The 18,335-nt window shown below is 42.4% G+C and overlaps 1 protein-coding gene across 4 annotated transcripts in view; it reads left to right on the top strand.

Moving 5' to 3' along the window:
* The window catches only part of tgfr2 (TGF receptor-2 precursor), a 45,203-nt gene extending 33,376 nt beyond the window's left edge, over positions 1 to 11,827 (top strand). For 3 of the 4 annotated variants that reach the window (XM_090227427.1, XM_036970605.2, XM_036970606.2), the window contains exons 6-7: positions 10,182 to 10,306; positions 10,668 to 11,827. In XM_090227427.1, the coding sequence (XP_090083553.1) occupies positions 10,182 to 10,306; positions 10,668 to 10,859 (317 nt within the window). In that variant the 3' untranslated portion in view covers positions 10,860 to 11,827. 4 annotated transcript variants of the gene reach the window in all.
* The last annotated feature ends 6,508 nt before the right edge of the window (positions 11,828 to 18,335 follow it).

The raw sequence follows: 18,335 nt of genomic DNA, 5'->3' as shown, positions 1-18,335 counted from the left end.
CCTAACATAAGGACAACTCAGAATATGCTATTCTGTTCTTCTATAATAGACTACATTTTCTTCATATCATATTTCTTCAGACTAGTCTAAAATAAATAAGGGATTCATTGTGATGGTGTAGGCTATATTTCATGGATTTATTAAGACTTTTTAAAATGTAGATGTTCCAAAGGTCTGCATCAGTGGCTTGTAGGCTGTGCGTGGAAGCCAGGAGATGCTACATTTGTTTATGTTAATTAATGGTAAATGACCTTGAGACCAGCAGTTATTTGCTTGACAATCACCGGCTGACAAAATGTCATGATGTCCACAGCACTACTCATGACTGCTTAAAGGGGCAATCGGCAATCGCTACATCCATTTTACCCATTGATTCTTGAAGAATATGACTTATGTCTCATGAGCGTAGTTCAACAAGCCAAATTTATAAACTTGTTTTACTCCAATGTTTGTAAACAAGTTAATGTAAACAAACACTATATAGCCTAAAAAGTGGTCAGTCCTTGCATCCATAGGTCTTTCTACGAATTTAGGAGTCGTTACATTTCTCCAGTCCCATCCCTTAGCTTTTTACCAAAACGGGTGGGGAGTACATAGAACAAAAGAATATCCCAATTCCCCAAGGGCAGTTATTGGGAACATTGCCCTGTGTAGGGTGCTGTCTTTCGAATGGGACGTTAAACGGGTGTCCTGATTCTCTGTGGTCACTAAAAATACCATTGCACCTATTGTAACCTGGCCCTCATACCATCATGGCCACCTAATCATCCCCAGCTTCCAATTGGCTCATTCATCCCCCCTCCTTTCCCCTGTAACTATTCCCCAGGTCATTGCTGTAAATGAGAATGTGTTCTCAGTCAACTTACCTGGTAAAATAAGGATAATAAAACAAATGTGGTGTGGGAACCATTTCAGAGAAAACAAATTGTGTCAAAAACACAATTCATCCTCAGGTAGTTCATAAATGAACAACAGCCTTCCCTTATCTAATGACCCTTCTTCCTGTTTGCCATCTCTCTGAACAACCCGGACAGGATATGAGAAATTAATATAATTGGGTGACTATCCAATGGGCATCCTACGGCAAGCCACATGGCCATATTTCATATTTTCAATCCACTCTGTGTCTCTGTGGTCTACTTGGTCTTGCCGGTGATCCTGTTTGATCATTGTGTCAGAACGTTGATCGATCAAATGTTAGTGTTGGTGCTCGCCTGCTTCCAGCGTGGCCATTTCCTGTTTTCCCTTTGGTCCCTAGTGGTCCCTTGAACACCGTCAGAGCAGTAGCGCTGCCCCAAAGCCCTCTAAAGGACAACATTGCGGAATGGTCCGGCCTGTTAGACCCTTTCACCTTTTCCTCCATTGGCAGGGGGTGAAGAATATGTGTGCCCTGTGGGTACACCTCTGAAATGAAAATAGTTAATTTCCTGTTTTGCATGGAATGAGCAATGCACACACACACACACATATTGAAAGTACTATATTCAGTTCCATGGAGGGGCAATATTGGTCTTGTTTACATGAGGATGTGCTTAGCCTAGCTGGTGTCTTGCTGGAGTAGAAAGCATATTTGTGGTGATGATGATGAGTTTTAAGGGAATCTAGGCCCATGATTGGCAAAAATGCGTAGTGGCTTATGGTTACATTGGTCCTACAGAGCAAGGCATTCCACTGAGTAGGACAACTCAGAAACCGCATGAGTGGTTATATTTTTATGTTCGTTCATTCATTTGTTCACTCGCTCATCCATTCATGAACTCATTCATTCATTCACTTATCTCTCTCCAAACATTCAGCTATTCAGTCGTTATTGTGTCCAAAAACCTCTCTCTCGTTTCAGCTTCAAGGCAGTAGACATTCTTTACAGACCCAGGTCGGTCACTATGTCCTCAGGCCTCCTTTATCTAGGGCACAGAGTCTCTCTCTCTCTCTCCCTTCCTCTCTCTCTCTCTCTCTCTCTCTCTCTCTCTCTCTCTCTCTCTCTCAGCAGTCTCTTGTGCTGAAGCATATACTCTACAGTAATAAATAACCCCCCCCCCCACCGCATGATTACATTACATACATCCACCATGCATTTAGCTAGTCTCCCACTTTGATACAGCAAGCTGCCTTATCTTGTGTAAAAGCGTTCCTGTGCCGCACTGACCGTTTGTTTGGATATTCCCTTGGGGGCTAAATGTTTGCAGAGTTAGAATGACTATCTTATCAAATCTTCTATCTATGTCAGCGAAAGTGGCACTCGCATAACCACAGCACATTCATTTTTGTGCCACTTGTCATCCGTTCAATAAAAGCTTCCCATGCTATCATCCCAGCTCGGTGAGTCAATCTTGATGGCATAAAACTCTGCTCACCTGAGAACACACACACACACCCGATGGCATGCAACTCCTCTCAACTGAGAAAACACACACACTTCCCTCTTCCCCACACACAGTCAGACTGACACATCTCAGTGCATCATTATAATGAGTTGGGAGGTGAAGCCGCGTTGGCTTCCCTGTCTGTCGCGTTGGCTTCCCTGCCTCAGCCGCCACCGCCAGACAGATGTCACAACAGTTCCTGTCGTCTCACTGCCTTGCCTGGCAGACTGCCACATAACACAGGCAGTCAGTCAGCCACTTTGTCACAGTTTCGGGGCCTTTTGTATAATCTGGGATCTGTCACGCTGTCTGTCACGCGGTACGAACGTGCCTGTCTGTCAACAGGGCCAGTCGCAGCCTCCAAGGAGGCAGCAGCAGCCAACACAATGCACTCTTTATCCTCTAAAGTAAAAGTAAGGACAAGTAAAAAGAGAAACTCTGAAAGAAAGTAATAAAGACAGCGTCCTGGGGCCGTCTCTTTTCCCGAAATGTCTCTCCCATATAATTTGCAGGGCTGGAATTAGGAGCAGGAAAGACAGGAGGGTGTTCCCAGGCGGGGTCAGGGAGGAACGGTGGTGTTGACCATCCCACTATAGGAGAAATGCCTTCACTCCCCTGAGGGAGAAGACAGGGTTAGAGTAGAGTAGAGTAGAGTAGAGGAGGGCGGCTGCTATCCAGATGTCATGGCCTCACCTCAAGCCTGAATGGGCCCCACGTGTCTGTCTGCCTGGCTAGCTGTCTGGCAAACTGTCTGTCTGTCTTTTCGGTCTGTCCTTACCCTTACAGAAAAACCACATGATTTCACATGAAATTTCAACTGTGAACTCATGTAAAAACGTGTTTTTGGAACACTTTTCGCGTGTCGTTTTGTGTTATCACATCTTACTTTAAATGTTGTCACATGTTATCACCTTAACTTCACATACATGTAAGAGCATGTGATCACATGAAAACGTGTTTTTGGAACACTTCACGTGTTCATGTGAAATTCATGTTTTTTTTTTTTTTACCCGTAAGGGTATGTCTTTCTGTCTGTCTGGCTTGCTGGCTGGTTTTCTGTCTGTCACCCAGGGCTTTAACAACCTGTGAGGAACAGAAAACAAGTGTCAGAGCCATCGCCACAGGCTTTCATCTTAATCAAAACCATCAGAGGAGAGGAGTATAATAGAATAGATTATCGTTCTCCAAGAGGGAGGGAGAGAGTGTCAAACTGGATTGTCAAACTGTGACTCTTATTGAGACTACAGCATCTCAAACCGATTCCTGCTGCTGTGTTGGCTTCAGATTGGGAAGCAGACTTTTGTTAGCCCTATGAGGATCTGTTTTCTTGAATTATTTAAGATGACGGAAATCCTAATATCTACCAGATAGTGCACAAGAAATTAACCACAACAAAGTACTGTATGATGAATACCACATTCCTATGTGCCTGAGGGGTACTGTATGTCTGTGGGTTTACATTGGTCATTCTCTCTTCCCTTTTTCTTTATCTTAGTTCAACTTTGATGTGAACTGGCATGTTCTGGTTCAGATACACTCAGGTGGTTCAGATACACTCCGGTGGTTCAGATACACTCCGGTGGTTCAGATACACTCAGGTGGTTCAGATACACTCAGGTGGTTCAGATACACTCCGGTGGTTCAGATACACTCCGGTGGTTCAGATACACTCCGGTGGTTCAGATACACTCAGGTGGTTCAGATACACTCAGGTGGTTCAGATACACTCCGGTGGTTCAGATACACTCAGGTGGTTCAGATACACTCCAGTGGTTCAGATACACTCAGGTGGTTCAGATACACTCCGGTGGTTCAGATACACTCAGGTGGTTCAGATACACTCAGTTGGTTCAGATATACAGTGGCTTGTGAAAGTATTCACCCCCTTGGCATTTGTCCGATTTTGTTGCCTTACAACCTGGAATTAAAAAATTTTTTTGGGGGGGGGGGGGGGGTTGTATCATTTGATTTAAACAACATGCCTACCACTTTGAAAAAGCTAAATATTTTTTATTGTGAAACTAACAAGAAATAAGACACAAAAAAACAGAAAACTTGAGCGTACATAACTATTCACCCCCCCAAAATCAAGAGAGAGCCACCTTTTGCAGCAATTACAGCTGTCTCTTATGGTATGTCTCTATAAGCTTGGCTCATCTAGCCACTGGGATTTTTGCCAATTCATCAAGGCAAAACTGCTCCAGCGCCTTAAATTCAGATGGGTTCCGCTGGTGTACAGCAATCTTTAAGTCATACTACAGATTCTCAATTGGATTGAGGTCGGGCCTTTTAAGACATTTAAAATGTTTCCCCTTAAACCACTCGAGTGTTACTTTAGCAGTATGCTTAGGGTAATTGTCCTGCTGAAAGGTGAACCTCCGTCCCAGTCTCAAATCTCTTGACGACTGAAACAGGTTTCCCTCAAGAATTTCCCTGTATTTAGCGTTATCCATCATTCCCACCAGTTTCCCAGTCCCTGACGATGAAAAACATCCCCACAGCATGATGCTGCCACCACCATGCTTCATTGTATGGTGTTCTCGGGGTGATGAGAGGTGTTGGGTTTGTGCCAGACATATCGTTTTCCTTGATGGCCAAAAAGCTTAATTTTAGTCTCATCTGACCAGAGTACCTTCTTCCATATGTTATGGAGTCTCCCACATGCCTTTTGGCGAACACCAAATGTGTTTGGTTATTTCTTTCTTAAGCAATGTATTTTTAATGGCCACTCTTCCATAAAGCCCAGCACTTTGGAGTGTACGGCTTAAAGTGGTCCTATGGACAGATACTCCAATCTCCGCGGTGGAGCTTTGCAGCTCCTTCAAGGTTATCTTTGGTGTCTTTCTTGCCTGTCTGATTTAACGCCCTCCTTGCCTAGTCTGTGAGTTTTGGTGGGCGGCCCTCTCTTGGCATGTTTGTTGTGGTGCCATATTCTTTAAATGGATTTAATGGTGCTCCGTGGGATGTTCAAAATTGTGTATATTTTTTTATAACCCAACCCTGATCTGTACTTCTCCACAACTTTGTCCCTGACCTGTTTGGAGAGCTCCTTGGTCTTCATGGTGCCGCCTGCTTGGTGGTGCCTCTTGCTTAGTGGTGTTGCAGACTCTGGGGCCTTTCAGAACAGGTGTATATATAATGAGATCTTGTGACAGATCATGTGACACTTAGATTGCATACAGGTGGACTTTATTTAACTAATTATGTGACTTCTGAAGGTAATTGGTTGCACCAGATCTTATTTAGGGGCTTCATAGCAAAGGGGGTGAATACATATGCATGCCCCGCTTTTCCGTTTATTATTTTTTATTTTTTGAAACAAGTCATTTTTAAAATTTCACTTCACCAATTTGGACTATTTTTGTATGTCCATTACATGAAATCCAAATAAAAATATATTTAAGTTACAGGTTCTAATGCAACAAAATAGGAAAAACGCCAAGGGGGATGAATACTTTTGCAAGGCACTGTAATAAGGTGGTTCAGATATACTCAGGTTATTCAGATATACTCAAGTGGTTCAGATATACTCAGGTGGTTCAGATATACTCAGGTGGTTCAGATATACTTAGGTGGTTCAAATATACTCAGGTTATTCAGATATACTCAGGTGGTTCAGATATACTTAAGTTGTTCAGATATACTCAGATGGTTCAGATATACTCAGGTTATTCAGATATACTCAGGTGGTTCAGATATACTCAGGTGGTTCAGATATACTTAGGTGGTTCAGATATACTCAGGTTATTCAGATATGCTCCGGTGGTTCAGATATACTCATGTGGTTCAGATATACTCAGGTTATTCAGATATACTCAGGTGGTTCACATATACTCAGGTTATTCAGATATACTCAGGTGGTTCAGATATACTCAGGTGGTCCAGATATACTCAGGTGGTTCAGATATACTCAGGTGGTCCAGATATACTCAGGTGGTCCAGATATACTCAGGTGGTTCAGATATACTCAGGTGGTCCAGATATACTCAGATGGTTCAGATATACTCAGGTTATTCAGATATACTCAGGTGGTTCACATATACTCAGGTTATTCAGATATACTCACGTGGTTCAGATATACTCAGGTGGTTCAGATATACTCAGGTGGTCCAGATATACTCAGATGGTTCAGATATACTCAGGTTATTCAGATATACTCAGGTTATTTAGATATACTCAGGTGGTTCAGACATACTCAGGTGGTTCAGATATACTCAGGTGGTTCAGATATACTCCGGTGGTTCAGATATACTCAGGTGGTTCAGATATACTCAGGTGGTTCAGATATACTCAGGCGGTTCAGATATACTCAGGTGGTGGCATGCTTGCTCAACCACAGGGTACAGTTTGAACAGAAGTCTCTAGAATGAGCCATAATAACAAACATATGACTGGGGCTGCACAGTAACTTAAACAGGTCAGGCTCTGAACCAGGAAACCAGACTGAGACCTGATGGTTAATAGCATGAGGGAGAGAGAGGCAGTGTGGTGATGAGATCCAATAAAGACACAACAGTCTGGCCATGAGTCTAAACCTATGGAAACATGTCTGAGCTGCCAAAAATGTACTGTATTAACATTACAAACCAGCAAGAGGAAGTCAGTGGGAAACACCAGAGCGGGAATGTTGAGACATTTTCTTGATTCACTTGTTGAGACTATTTCAGACTTTTCTCACGTCCTGTGACAACTCACAGTGAGCGATACAGACAACATGTCAGTTATCATTAAAGGTGTTATTAACAGTTCTAATACAGGTAAGTGAGTCAATAGGAAAGGGATATGCTTTAACCCTTTAGACCCCAATAGAATTCTAGAATGCTGCTGTAGTTTCTGAGAATTTTCGAGGTAAAACTCATTTTCTCACACATTTCAAACAAACAGACATAGCTCAAAAACAAAGAACACGTGACAATGACAAGTTAACGTACTTTTAAAGAGCACAACCTCTTCTTTTATATGACACCACATTCATGTCAATAGGGAGAATTAGAAGGAGCATACTTAAGGTCACACAGGGCACCAGATAAGACAGGAGAATTACACCAGATAAGACAGGAGAATTTCACCAGATAGGACAGACTGACCCTAGCCCCGCAGCACATAGACTATTGCAGCATCGATACTGGAGGCTGAGACAAGGGGGGGCCCTGTCCGACGGGACCAACCAGGCAGGATATAACCCCGCCCACTTTGCCAAAGCAGCCCCCACACCACTCGAGGGACCACAAACTTACTACCCTTAGTCAAAGCTGAGTATAGCCCACAAAGATCTCCTCCACCGCACAAGCCTGAGGGTACGCAAAACCGAACAAGAAGATCACGTCAGTGACTCAACCCACTCAAGCCGAGTATAGAGGGAAAAAAACCTGGCACGACGTGTCGCACCCCTTCTAGGGATGGCATGGAAGAGCACTAGTAAGCCAGTGACTCAGCCCCGATAATATGGTCAGAGGCAGAGTATCCCAGTGGAGAGAGGGGAGCTGGCCAGGCAGAGACAGTAGTCACTCCAGTGCATTGCCATTCACCTTCGCACCCCTGGGCCAGATTACACTCAATCATAGGACCTACTGAAGAGATGCGTCTTCAGTAAAGACTTAAAGGTCGAGACCGAGTCTTTGTCTCTCACATGGATAGGCAGACCATTCCATAAAAATTGACCTCTATAGGAGAAAGCCCTGCCTCCCACTGTTTGTTTAGAAATTCTAGGGCCTGCGTCTTGTGACCGTAGCATACGTGTAGGTATGTAGGGGCAGGACCAAATCGGAGAGATAGGTAGGAGCAAGTCCATGCAATGCTTTGTAGGTTAGCAGTAAAACCTTGAAATCAGCCCTAGCCTTAACAGGAAGCCAGTGTAGAGAGTAATATAATCAACTTTTTGGGTTCTAGTCAAGATTCCAGCAGCCGTATTTAGCACTAACTGAAGTGTATTTAGTTGCTTTATCCGGATAGCCGGAAAATAGAGCATTGCGGTAGTCTAATCTAGATGTGACAAAAGCATTAGACTTCTGAAATGCTCTACTCTCCGGCTACCCAGATAAATAAAGGGTGTGGACTTAGTGATTCATATGGCATATTTTGGGAGCTACTGTTTTAGCATTAAGACGATAAACAAAATTGCACAATTGTTTTAGAAATTGGCTCCCACCTCGTGCACTCGTTACAGTACCCAGAACCTCTAACGTTATTCCTTTACTCGCTTAAATAATGACAGATGGGCGGGCGGGTGGATGGATGGGTGTATTTTTCTTAAACACTGAAACGAGGGAAGTCTTCTTGTCAAAACAGGATGCTCATGCCTGTGGAGTCAGCTGTTGGCCCAAGCCGTGACCTAGCGTCCAATTCCTGTCTGTGTGCATCTGGACTTCCTGCGAGGCCTCTCTTCTGGGCAGGGACCGCCCGTTTCTCAGCTGTCAGACAGAATTCACTCAGAATTGAACACTATTACAGAACTGTACAGGGAAACGGCTCATCAGCTTTAAAGGGCCAATGCAGCAATTTTTATCTCAATATCAAATCATTTCTGGTTAATAATTAAGTACGTTACTGTGATTGTTTTCAATTAAAATGGTCAAAAAGAAACAAAAGTAGCTGGCCTGAGCTCTGTCCGACCAAAACAGGCAGACATTTCAGGAGGTCTTTCCAAACAGCTCTTACACTAAAAGGGCAATATCATAATTTTCACAATTTCACAGTATTATTCCAACCTCATAGTGTGTAAATATATATAAAACACAGGAAAATCACGTTTTTGTCTGCACTGGGCCTTTCAGTTTCTTAACAGGTCAACTCATCATTGGTTTGATTGATTGTGGGATTGTGTTAAGCGATGGGAAAGGTTTTCATTAGGATCCATATACTACTGTATTTCCATGTCTTCATTCTATTCACGAAGGCATTACTAAACTAATGCAAAAGTGAAACAATAGTTACAGTACAGGTATTCATTGTGGAAATATTTCTTAATACCACAGTGCCTATTGGCCCCTGAATAACCGTGTTGTTTTCAGTTGGCTCTGTCTCACGCCTGTTCCATGTCATTGTACAGGAATGTTTTTGCGATATGGCGCTATTGAGGATAATTGACTTACTCGCGTACCATTTTTTTTATCGTCGGAAATCTCCCTGGAAAATGACTTTTAGTTCCGTTTCAGTGCTCGAGGTTCTCACACAGTTTCCGTCAAGCTACTTTAATTACCCCTTTTGGACTTTCTGAAACAATTTTTTTTATACAAGAGCCACTCTTCATAGCACTCTTTATCCACTCTTCATAGCACTCTTGAGTTTGATTTGTTGCTCTACCCAATGGACAGATCAGATCTATCTAAAGATAAATAGTTCTCTGCATCATCCCAAACCAACTCTTAAATAATTTCCCCGAGTAAACTGTATACCGGCATAGGGCTTGACGAGTATCTTGGATGCCGCGTTATAAGATAGCTGACACTAAGCCGACGCTGAGTTGGTAAGTTGTTTCAAGCACATTCTCAACGAGCCCAAATGCAATAATATTGACTGTTTTTCCTCCCACAGTTTTCCCTGGCCCCTCATCCTATAAACCTATGACATATGTACCTTTTGGACGTCTGTGTCTCTCTGTTTCTGTTTGCGTATACAAACCTTATTGTCGACTTTCATGGAAAATCATATAGTGAGGGTAGAGCTACATTTGAATATAAACAAAACAATACATGGCTCTGTGTGTGTGTGTATGTTTCTGAACCTACCTCCATTAAACTGTATCATATGCATATTTTGACATCTGTATCTCTCTGGCTCCTGTCTTAATTGTACATATCTGTGTGTGTTTGTGCACAGAGGTGAAGGACTACGAGCCGCCCTTCGGTAAGGTGAGGGAGCACCCGTGTGTGGAGAGTATGAAGGACAGCGTTCTCAGAGACAGAGGGAGGCCAGAGATCCCCAACAGCTGGATCAATCACCCAGTAAGTAACAAGGCCTGCTTTCATTATGCACTCACTGACGCATCCTTACGCACACATAGGACTAAATACGCAAACACACAAACACACACACGCACATACTGCAGGTGCATGATGCACACAAGCGCAGAATAATTATTGCATAATTTACTTGCGCATTCTTCTTCTTCTTTTTTTTTTTAAACTATAACGAGGATAAAGTCGAAGTTGCTCCAATCACGGATACAGGTTCAGCAATTTTTTTCATAGTATAATCTGATCTTAGATCTGTGATTAGGGCCAACTTCTCTCTCTCTCTACCTACTCCAGTTTCTGTCTACTACTGCTGACTGTGTGTCTCTGTGCTCCACTGCGCCTCCCTCAGGGCATCCAGGTGGTGTGCGGCACCATAGACGAGTGCTGGGACCACGACCCCGAGGCCAGGCTGACTGCTCAGTGTGTGGCCGAACGCTTCAACGACATGGAGCACCCAGACAAGCTGTCTGGACGCAGCAATTCCGAGGAGAAGATCCCCCAGGATGTGTCTGTGACGGAGATTGAAGAGATTGAGAAGTAGGAAGTATGCCTCAGAAACTACAATGCCCCCTGCTGGGGAGGCTGATAACTACAAGCAACCAAGCAGCTGAGAGAGATTCAAGTGGAGAGTCTGTGTATGTGCTCTGTGTATTTGTCCTGCTTGTGACTCCGAGGAGCAAACAGATTGGATGTGGTGGGTCATGCATGTAAAAGGTAACAAAACGGAACCGACCAATCAGAAAGGAAGTGATCGTGTTTTTAAAGATTTACAGCAGCTGCTCCAAAGACTGATCAAAGCCATGACTGGACTGGGGAAAATATACAGCTCTCGTAACTAAATGCTGTTTGCACTTTATTAATAGCTATGCATACCAAACTGTGTATATTCCGTTACTGTATATTCGTGATGATAATACAGTGCAGTTATAGGAAAGAGGGTTGCCAATGTGGAAAAGTGAGAGAGCAGTCAATACTGGTAACACTAATAACATCTTAGCCAGTTTTCGGACTGGGTGTTTTTGACATTTTTAAAGGTGGCATTGGATGACAAAAGGGACTGGAGGATCGCGCAATATAAAAAAAAAAACACGGTGAAAGTTTCATTTCAGGGAAATGATAAAAAGGGCCGAGCTACGAAATAGAAATGGATTCCAGGCCAATAAGCCCAGGGGGAAATGCTGATATCATATCCCAAGGACTATGAACTGTAAACGAAAGACTGAATTCAAGCCCTAGATGAGAAAAAGGGGAATAGAGATATTTTACTCAGAGGAACCCGGAGCTATAAAATAAAGTGTATTTAATCAACGGAGAATGATAAAGGGAATCAAGCTATCATAACAAAAGGACTGAACTGGAAGTACTGCCCAGCAGTAACTGATACAAGACATTTAAATATAATGACAAGGAAGGGAACTTGATCCTTTCTCAATTAAAGATCTCTAAACCCTGTCTATGTATAATATTAAAAGCCTTCATTAAAGATTTTCAGTATTCTACTCTTTTAAAGATGGCGTCTTTTCATTTTCTTGGCGTAGGATTAAATGTTTCTCTTTTTCTTGCTGTCTTGTTATTCACCTCGACCTAACTTTAGGTCTGCGGTTTGATTGAATAACCTCAGGCAGGGCACGTCCATTCTCTTTTAGCCAAAGGGATATCGTGTCTTCAGCTTGATCTCTACCCACAGTGTTGAAGGCTCACAGTGTGTGGACTACTCCAATGTGTGTACTACTGCCGGACAGAATATTCAGTCAAACCGCATTACAGTAACATGTTAGTTCATTTCACTGCCACTCTGAAGTGGAGTTCTATTTCCTCTCGTCAGAGTTTCCAATGCTGTCACTGGTCTACCAGACTGTAACACAAGGCTCTCTTAATTTGGCTCAACCTTTAGGTCATATCAGGACATGTTTTTGGAGGCTGTATGCTGGTACTTGAATATTGCCAAAGCTCATTTCAACAGCAGTAAACATGAAAAACAGGTGACCTCCAATTCATGATTTATCCCCTGCCTGTTTAAACTACATTGCCTTTCACTGAATATAAAATTGCATGTCTGCACCTCTGTAGAACCACACTGTGAATGTGTGACAGACAGTTCCTTATCCATGACTCCTTGGTGTTTGGGAGCTGTTTGTTAGGTTAGAGCAGGTTTAGAGCACTGAAACCTTCCTAGCGCTGACAGACCTTTGACCTTTGATCCCATTCCCAGCCAATAGACTCCGTCAGACAGTGCAGGTATGTCTCTGCCCGGGCCTCCGCAGCAACTGCCCTGGTTTAACCTAACGTATGTCTGCTGTTCCCCGCGTCCCCTAGCATTGCGGTTGAAAACAAGCTCCCCTGCCAAGACAAGAACCGCCAACAAGGAGCTCACTGCCCGGACTCCCCTACAAATCATCTCTAATTGGGGAATGCACGTGAATTATCTGCTATAGCACCAACGAAGAGGCGGAGGGCGGGGTGTGTTCACAGCCGCCGCCTTGCTAAATTCAAGGTTAGAAGCCTCTACTCTCAAGCTATCAATTAGAAATTGGCAAGTGAGAACTCGTAGCTTTGAAGTGCAGTCCTATTATATTTAAGCTATATAAATGGAGGCCAGGCTAAATTCTCCCTCCAAAATACATTTACATACAGGCTGAGTAAAAGGCCTACTGAAAAATGTATAGAGCTGTGAAATGAACTGACTGGACACACACTGGTTGAATCAACGTTGTATCCACGTCATTTCAATGACAAAACATTGAACCAATGTGGAATAGACGTTGAATTGACGTCTGTGCTCAGTGGGAATGCAGTTGGACGGCCTCCGAAGAACATTTATATTCCTAGACCCTCTGTTTATTGGGTGTGTTTCTGTGAATGTTATATAGCACCCCTGGCACTGTCACAGTGTGGGCTGAACTACAGACATTACAAATTGGAATCTGGACTAAGCCTGAGGCTATTACACAGATGACAAATGATTAACTGTTTTTCATTAAGAATGGGCCAGATGGAACCCAAACGTAAGTTTAGCATGCATTTTTCAATATCAAAATAATGTATGCTATGCTAAATATGCTGAGGCACTGAGGCAGGTGAACACAATCCTCTCTGGAGCTTAAAAATACAGTCTGAGCCACTAAAAGACTAAAGAGGATGTTTTTCCCACTGACAAAAACATTTGTTTATCTTACCAAAGGGGGGGGAAAGGAACCTCTTTGATTTAGTGCCAGGTCCAAATAAGCTTTTACTCTTTACCTCATGAGCCACAGAGTATTGGCATGGATCCCCAGAACAATTATGTTCGGCTGGGGAGAAAAACAGCCATAACATCTAGAATGGTACACTCCCTCACTGTCTGGTTCTGGGAAAGTTGCTAAGCATCTCCTTCGGTCAGAGCGCATCCCAAATAGCATCATATTCCCCATATAGTGCACTACTGTTGACCAGAGCTCTTTGGGATGCCGACTATTTCTGAAGTAAATCCTCTCACCCCCGTGTGTGTTGCTTGGTCCATCAACATGAAGACTTCTTTGAGTCAGTGAAACCTGCTGCACGTGTCTGCCTTGTTACTGGCTACATCTCGAAGTTGGCATGCTGCCCTGAGAAGAGGATCTATTGACGGTACTGTGTTGATTGATGCTTTATGGGAAACTGTCTTAACTTTACTGCAGCAAAGGTGTTTGATGCCGTATTTGTTATAGGGCTTTGTATTCTTTTTAGTATGGAACTGGCTGATAGACTAAATAAGAGTTACGGTTAAGGAGATGCTTGGACTTAAATAGCTTGCACTTAATTATGAATGGATGAACGAATGAATGAATGAACGAATGAATGAACACGTCATTGTCCCATAGGGAAATTTGAATGCCTGTGTTGTTGCCAGACACATTTCCCTATGGGACAATAAAGTATTCATTCATTCATTCATTCACTTGTTCATTTATCAAAAATGAGGCGCAAGCTATTTATGTCCAAGTTTCCCCTTAACCGTAACCATGACCCTTACTTAGTCCACCAGCCAGTTACATACTTAAAGAATACAAAAAGTGTCAGTGAAGAGTGAAATAAAGTGCTGAACCGAAATGAGTGTTCCCTTTTTGTTTTGCACTTTATACTGGCAAAAAAAAGTTTCATTCATATTTTAACATTTCGGCCTCCTTGGCTCCTTTTATGCTTTAAAATTATAAAATAATATGGTTTGTTTGCAAGTAACTATTGTTGAACCCTATAACTTACCTATCTATATCTATCTATTCCTCATGTTAACTAATGTAAAAAATAAACACATGTGCTTTAATACAAATGTATATATATGTATATATATTTTTAAATATACTATGTCAATCTATTTTCTGTTGCTAAATAGTCTGAACAGTTGCCAGTAAGGCAGGCAAGCAGTTTTGAGTTATGAGTTATGAGTAACAAAACCATAGAGATCCTATTAAATTATTTGAATGAGTAATTCTATTAACAAAACAATATATACATTTTCAATAGCGTGACGTCATATGCCGAAATGAATGACTCAAAAATGCATGAGTAACCGAGCTGCATATATTTTTTAAGAAACACATGTACCGGAATGAGGAATGCCAAAATAATACGGCATAAACCATTGCATTCAAAGGGCATTTTGTTTGACATATCAGAGCAGCTTTATTTAGTTGCTCCCGGCACCTTGTTTTGAGATCTGTGTTCACAAACTTTGCCGTCTATAGTCTGGCCAGCAGACAAAAGCAATGGTAATTTTAGGCTGAATAGGCCTACAGCTAGTCGATCATGTATCAGGGTAATATTGGGTTGACGAAAATGGATGGCCCACGAACGTGCAAATAGTTCTGTGCGCCAGTGTGTGCAACAAACCTAACCAAACTATGAAAGATAGCAACCTAGCAATGAAGGGAAACATTTGGAAGCGATGACTCAGCGAGATATGAAATACTCTTTGCACCCTATGCTTTATCATATGAATATTACTTTATGTGTCCCTTTATCAATCAGCATCACACATTTTTTCTGTACCACATTCACGAAACATGTTGAAGTAGCTCAAAGCCTTCACTGACTGAGGACTTTCATAGTGAGAATAATAAAAAACATGTAAATGTGCTTCTATATAATGCAGAAATCGATGCAGGACATTAATCAATGCAATATTCATAGCAAGTATAATTATTTCATTATGAAATTTGATTGAGGATATTCTTCTTGTAATGTGTATTTCACCCAATAGAGGGCACAGTTGTCCTATTAGACATTTCCAAATATCTAAAGCATTGGCAGAAGATGTTGTTTAAACACAGTAGTACATGCCTCATTAATTGTCAGGAAAATAAAATAACTGTATCCTGTTTGTATACGGCATTGTGTGCATTTTCATGACTTGCATATGTCTCATGAATTAGTATTAACGTAGGGGCTGAGGTAGAGAGAAATGAAAGACGTTTTCAATTCTAAATGTCTTACTCAGCCACTGACCAACCAAACAAACACTGGAGTCATTCTGTGTCCTGGTGAGTCATAATTGGAATGGCACCCTTTGGCACATACTGATGTAAACACACACACACACACACACACACACACACACACACACACACACACACACACACACACACACACACAGAGAGGGACACTGTTTTTTTCAGTATTACATCACCATGCAATTCCACTTACCCTTTAACATTGCTACCGGGCACAGTATAATATTTCACATAAACGCATGATAACTCTGCATAAGAGTTGCTGAAATACGAAACCCATCACTCTATACTCCCAGCCCTCCAATCACAGTGTTCACTAACCCGATTAACCCTTTGAGTGGGTGGCAAGAGAGGGCATGGAAACAAACACTCGGCCAAAACACAATTTCTTCACATTTCTGCTGATGTAATGCCAAGCACAGCAGGAAACAAGCTAAGGCCAAATCGGCTATCATCCAGACATGGGGTTACCATGGCAACTCGTTGTACATCATCTGTCATAGGAAGCTGATGTACTGTATGTGTTGGTGAGAGTAACAAACAACCGCAGTGAAGCTCGATCAAGAGTGGGTAGGACAGCGTACACAAATAATTATAGCACAGTACAACTGAATATCAACTCAGCTTTCAGCTGCTCAGTCAATAAAACGAGTGAGACTGATATTTTATATACAGTGGGGAGAACAAGTATTTGATACACTGCCGATTTTGCAGGTTTTCCTACTTACAAAGCATGTAGAGGTATGTAATTTTTATCATAGGTACACTTCAACTGTGAGAGACAGAATCTAAAACAAAAATTCAGAAAATCACATTGTATGATTTTTAAGTAATTAATTTGCATTTTATTGCATGACATAAGTATTTGATCACCTACCAACCAGTAAGAATTCCGGCTCTCACAGACCTGTTAGTTTTTCTTTAAGAAGCCCTCCTGTTCTCCACTCATTACCTATATTAACTGCACCTGTTTGAACTCGTTGCCTGTATAAAATACACCTGTCCACACACTCAATCAAACAGACTCCAACCTCTCCACGACGGCCAAGACCAGAGAGCTGTATAAGGACGTCAGGGATACAATTGTAGACCTGCACACGGCTGGGATGGGCTACAGGACAATAGGCAAGCAGCTTGGTGAGAAGGCAACAACTGTTGGCGCAATTATTAGAAAATGGAAAAAGTTCAAGATGACAGTCAATCACCCTCAGTCTGGGGCTCCATGCAAGATCTCACCTCGTGGGGCATCAATGATCATGACGAAGGTGAGGGATCAGCCCAGAACTACACGGCAGGACCTGGTCAATGACCTGAAGAGAGCTGTGACCACAGTCTCAAAGAAAACCATTAGTAACACACTACGCCGTCATGGATTAAAATCCTGCAGCGCATGCAAGGTCCCCCTGCTCAAGCCAGCGCATGTCCAAGCCCGTCTGAAGTTTGCCAATGACCATCTGGATGATCCAGAGGAGGAATGGGAGAAGGTCATATGGTCTGATGAGACAAAAATATAGCTTTTTGGTCTAAACTCCACTCGCCGTGTTTGGAGGAAGAAGACGGATGAGTACAATCCCAAGAACACCATCCCAACCGTGAAGCATGGAGGTGGAAACCTCATTCTTTGGGGATGCTTTTCTGCAAAGGGGACAGGACGACTGCACCGTATTGAGGGGAGGATGGATGGGGCCATGTATCATGAGATCTTGGCCAACAACCTCCATCCCTCAGTAAGAGCATTGAAGATGGGTCGTGGCTGGGTCTTCCAGCATGACAACGACCCGAAACACACAGCCAGGGCAACTAAGGAGTAGCTCCATAAGAAGCATCTCAAGGTCCTGGAGTGGCCTAGCCAGTCTCCAAACCTGAACCCAATAGAAAATCTTTGGAGGGAGCTGAAAGTCCGTATTGCCCAGTGACAGCCCCGAAACCTGAAGGACCTGGAGAAGGTCTGTATGGAGGAGTGGGCCAAAATCCCTGCTGCAGTGTGTGCAAACCTGGTCAAGAACTACAGGAAACGTATCATCTCTGTAATTGCAAACAAAGGTTTCTGTACCAAATATTAAGTTCTGCTTTTCTGATGTATCAAATACTTATGTCATGCAATAAAATGCAAATTAATTACTTAAAAATCATACAATGTGATTTTCTGGAATTTTGTTTTAGATTCCGTCTCTCACAGTTGAAGTGTACCTATGATAAAAATTACAGACCTCTACATGCTTTGTAAGTAGGAAAGCCTGCAAAATCGGCAGTGTATCAAATACTTGTTCTCCCCACTGTATTTTACCTTTATTTTATCAGGTTGTCCTACTGAGACTAAGGTCTATTTTATAGATGAGCCCTAAATTACATACATTACAGAAAATACAGAAATGCAAGCAGAAAGCGAAAACACAGTCATAAAAAACAAACACCTCATCAGTAATAAAATCATTTAGCTTTCTGAATTTCCCTAAAGGCACAAAAACAACACACTTATGAACATTTTGAAGATTGTCCCACAAATAAGGTGCAAGAAAAGCGGATTTATCTAACCCAGGAGAGACCAA

The sequence above is a fragment of the Oncorhynchus mykiss genome, chromosome 30, assembly GCF_057628025.1.
Source record: "Oncorhynchus mykiss isolate SJ-2025 chromosome 30, ASM5762802v1, whole genome shotgun sequence".
NCBI lineage: Eukaryota > Metazoa > Chordata > Actinopteri > Salmoniformes > Salmonidae > Oncorhynchus > Oncorhynchus mykiss.
This window is presented reverse-complemented; position numbering and strand designations above follow the sequence as displayed.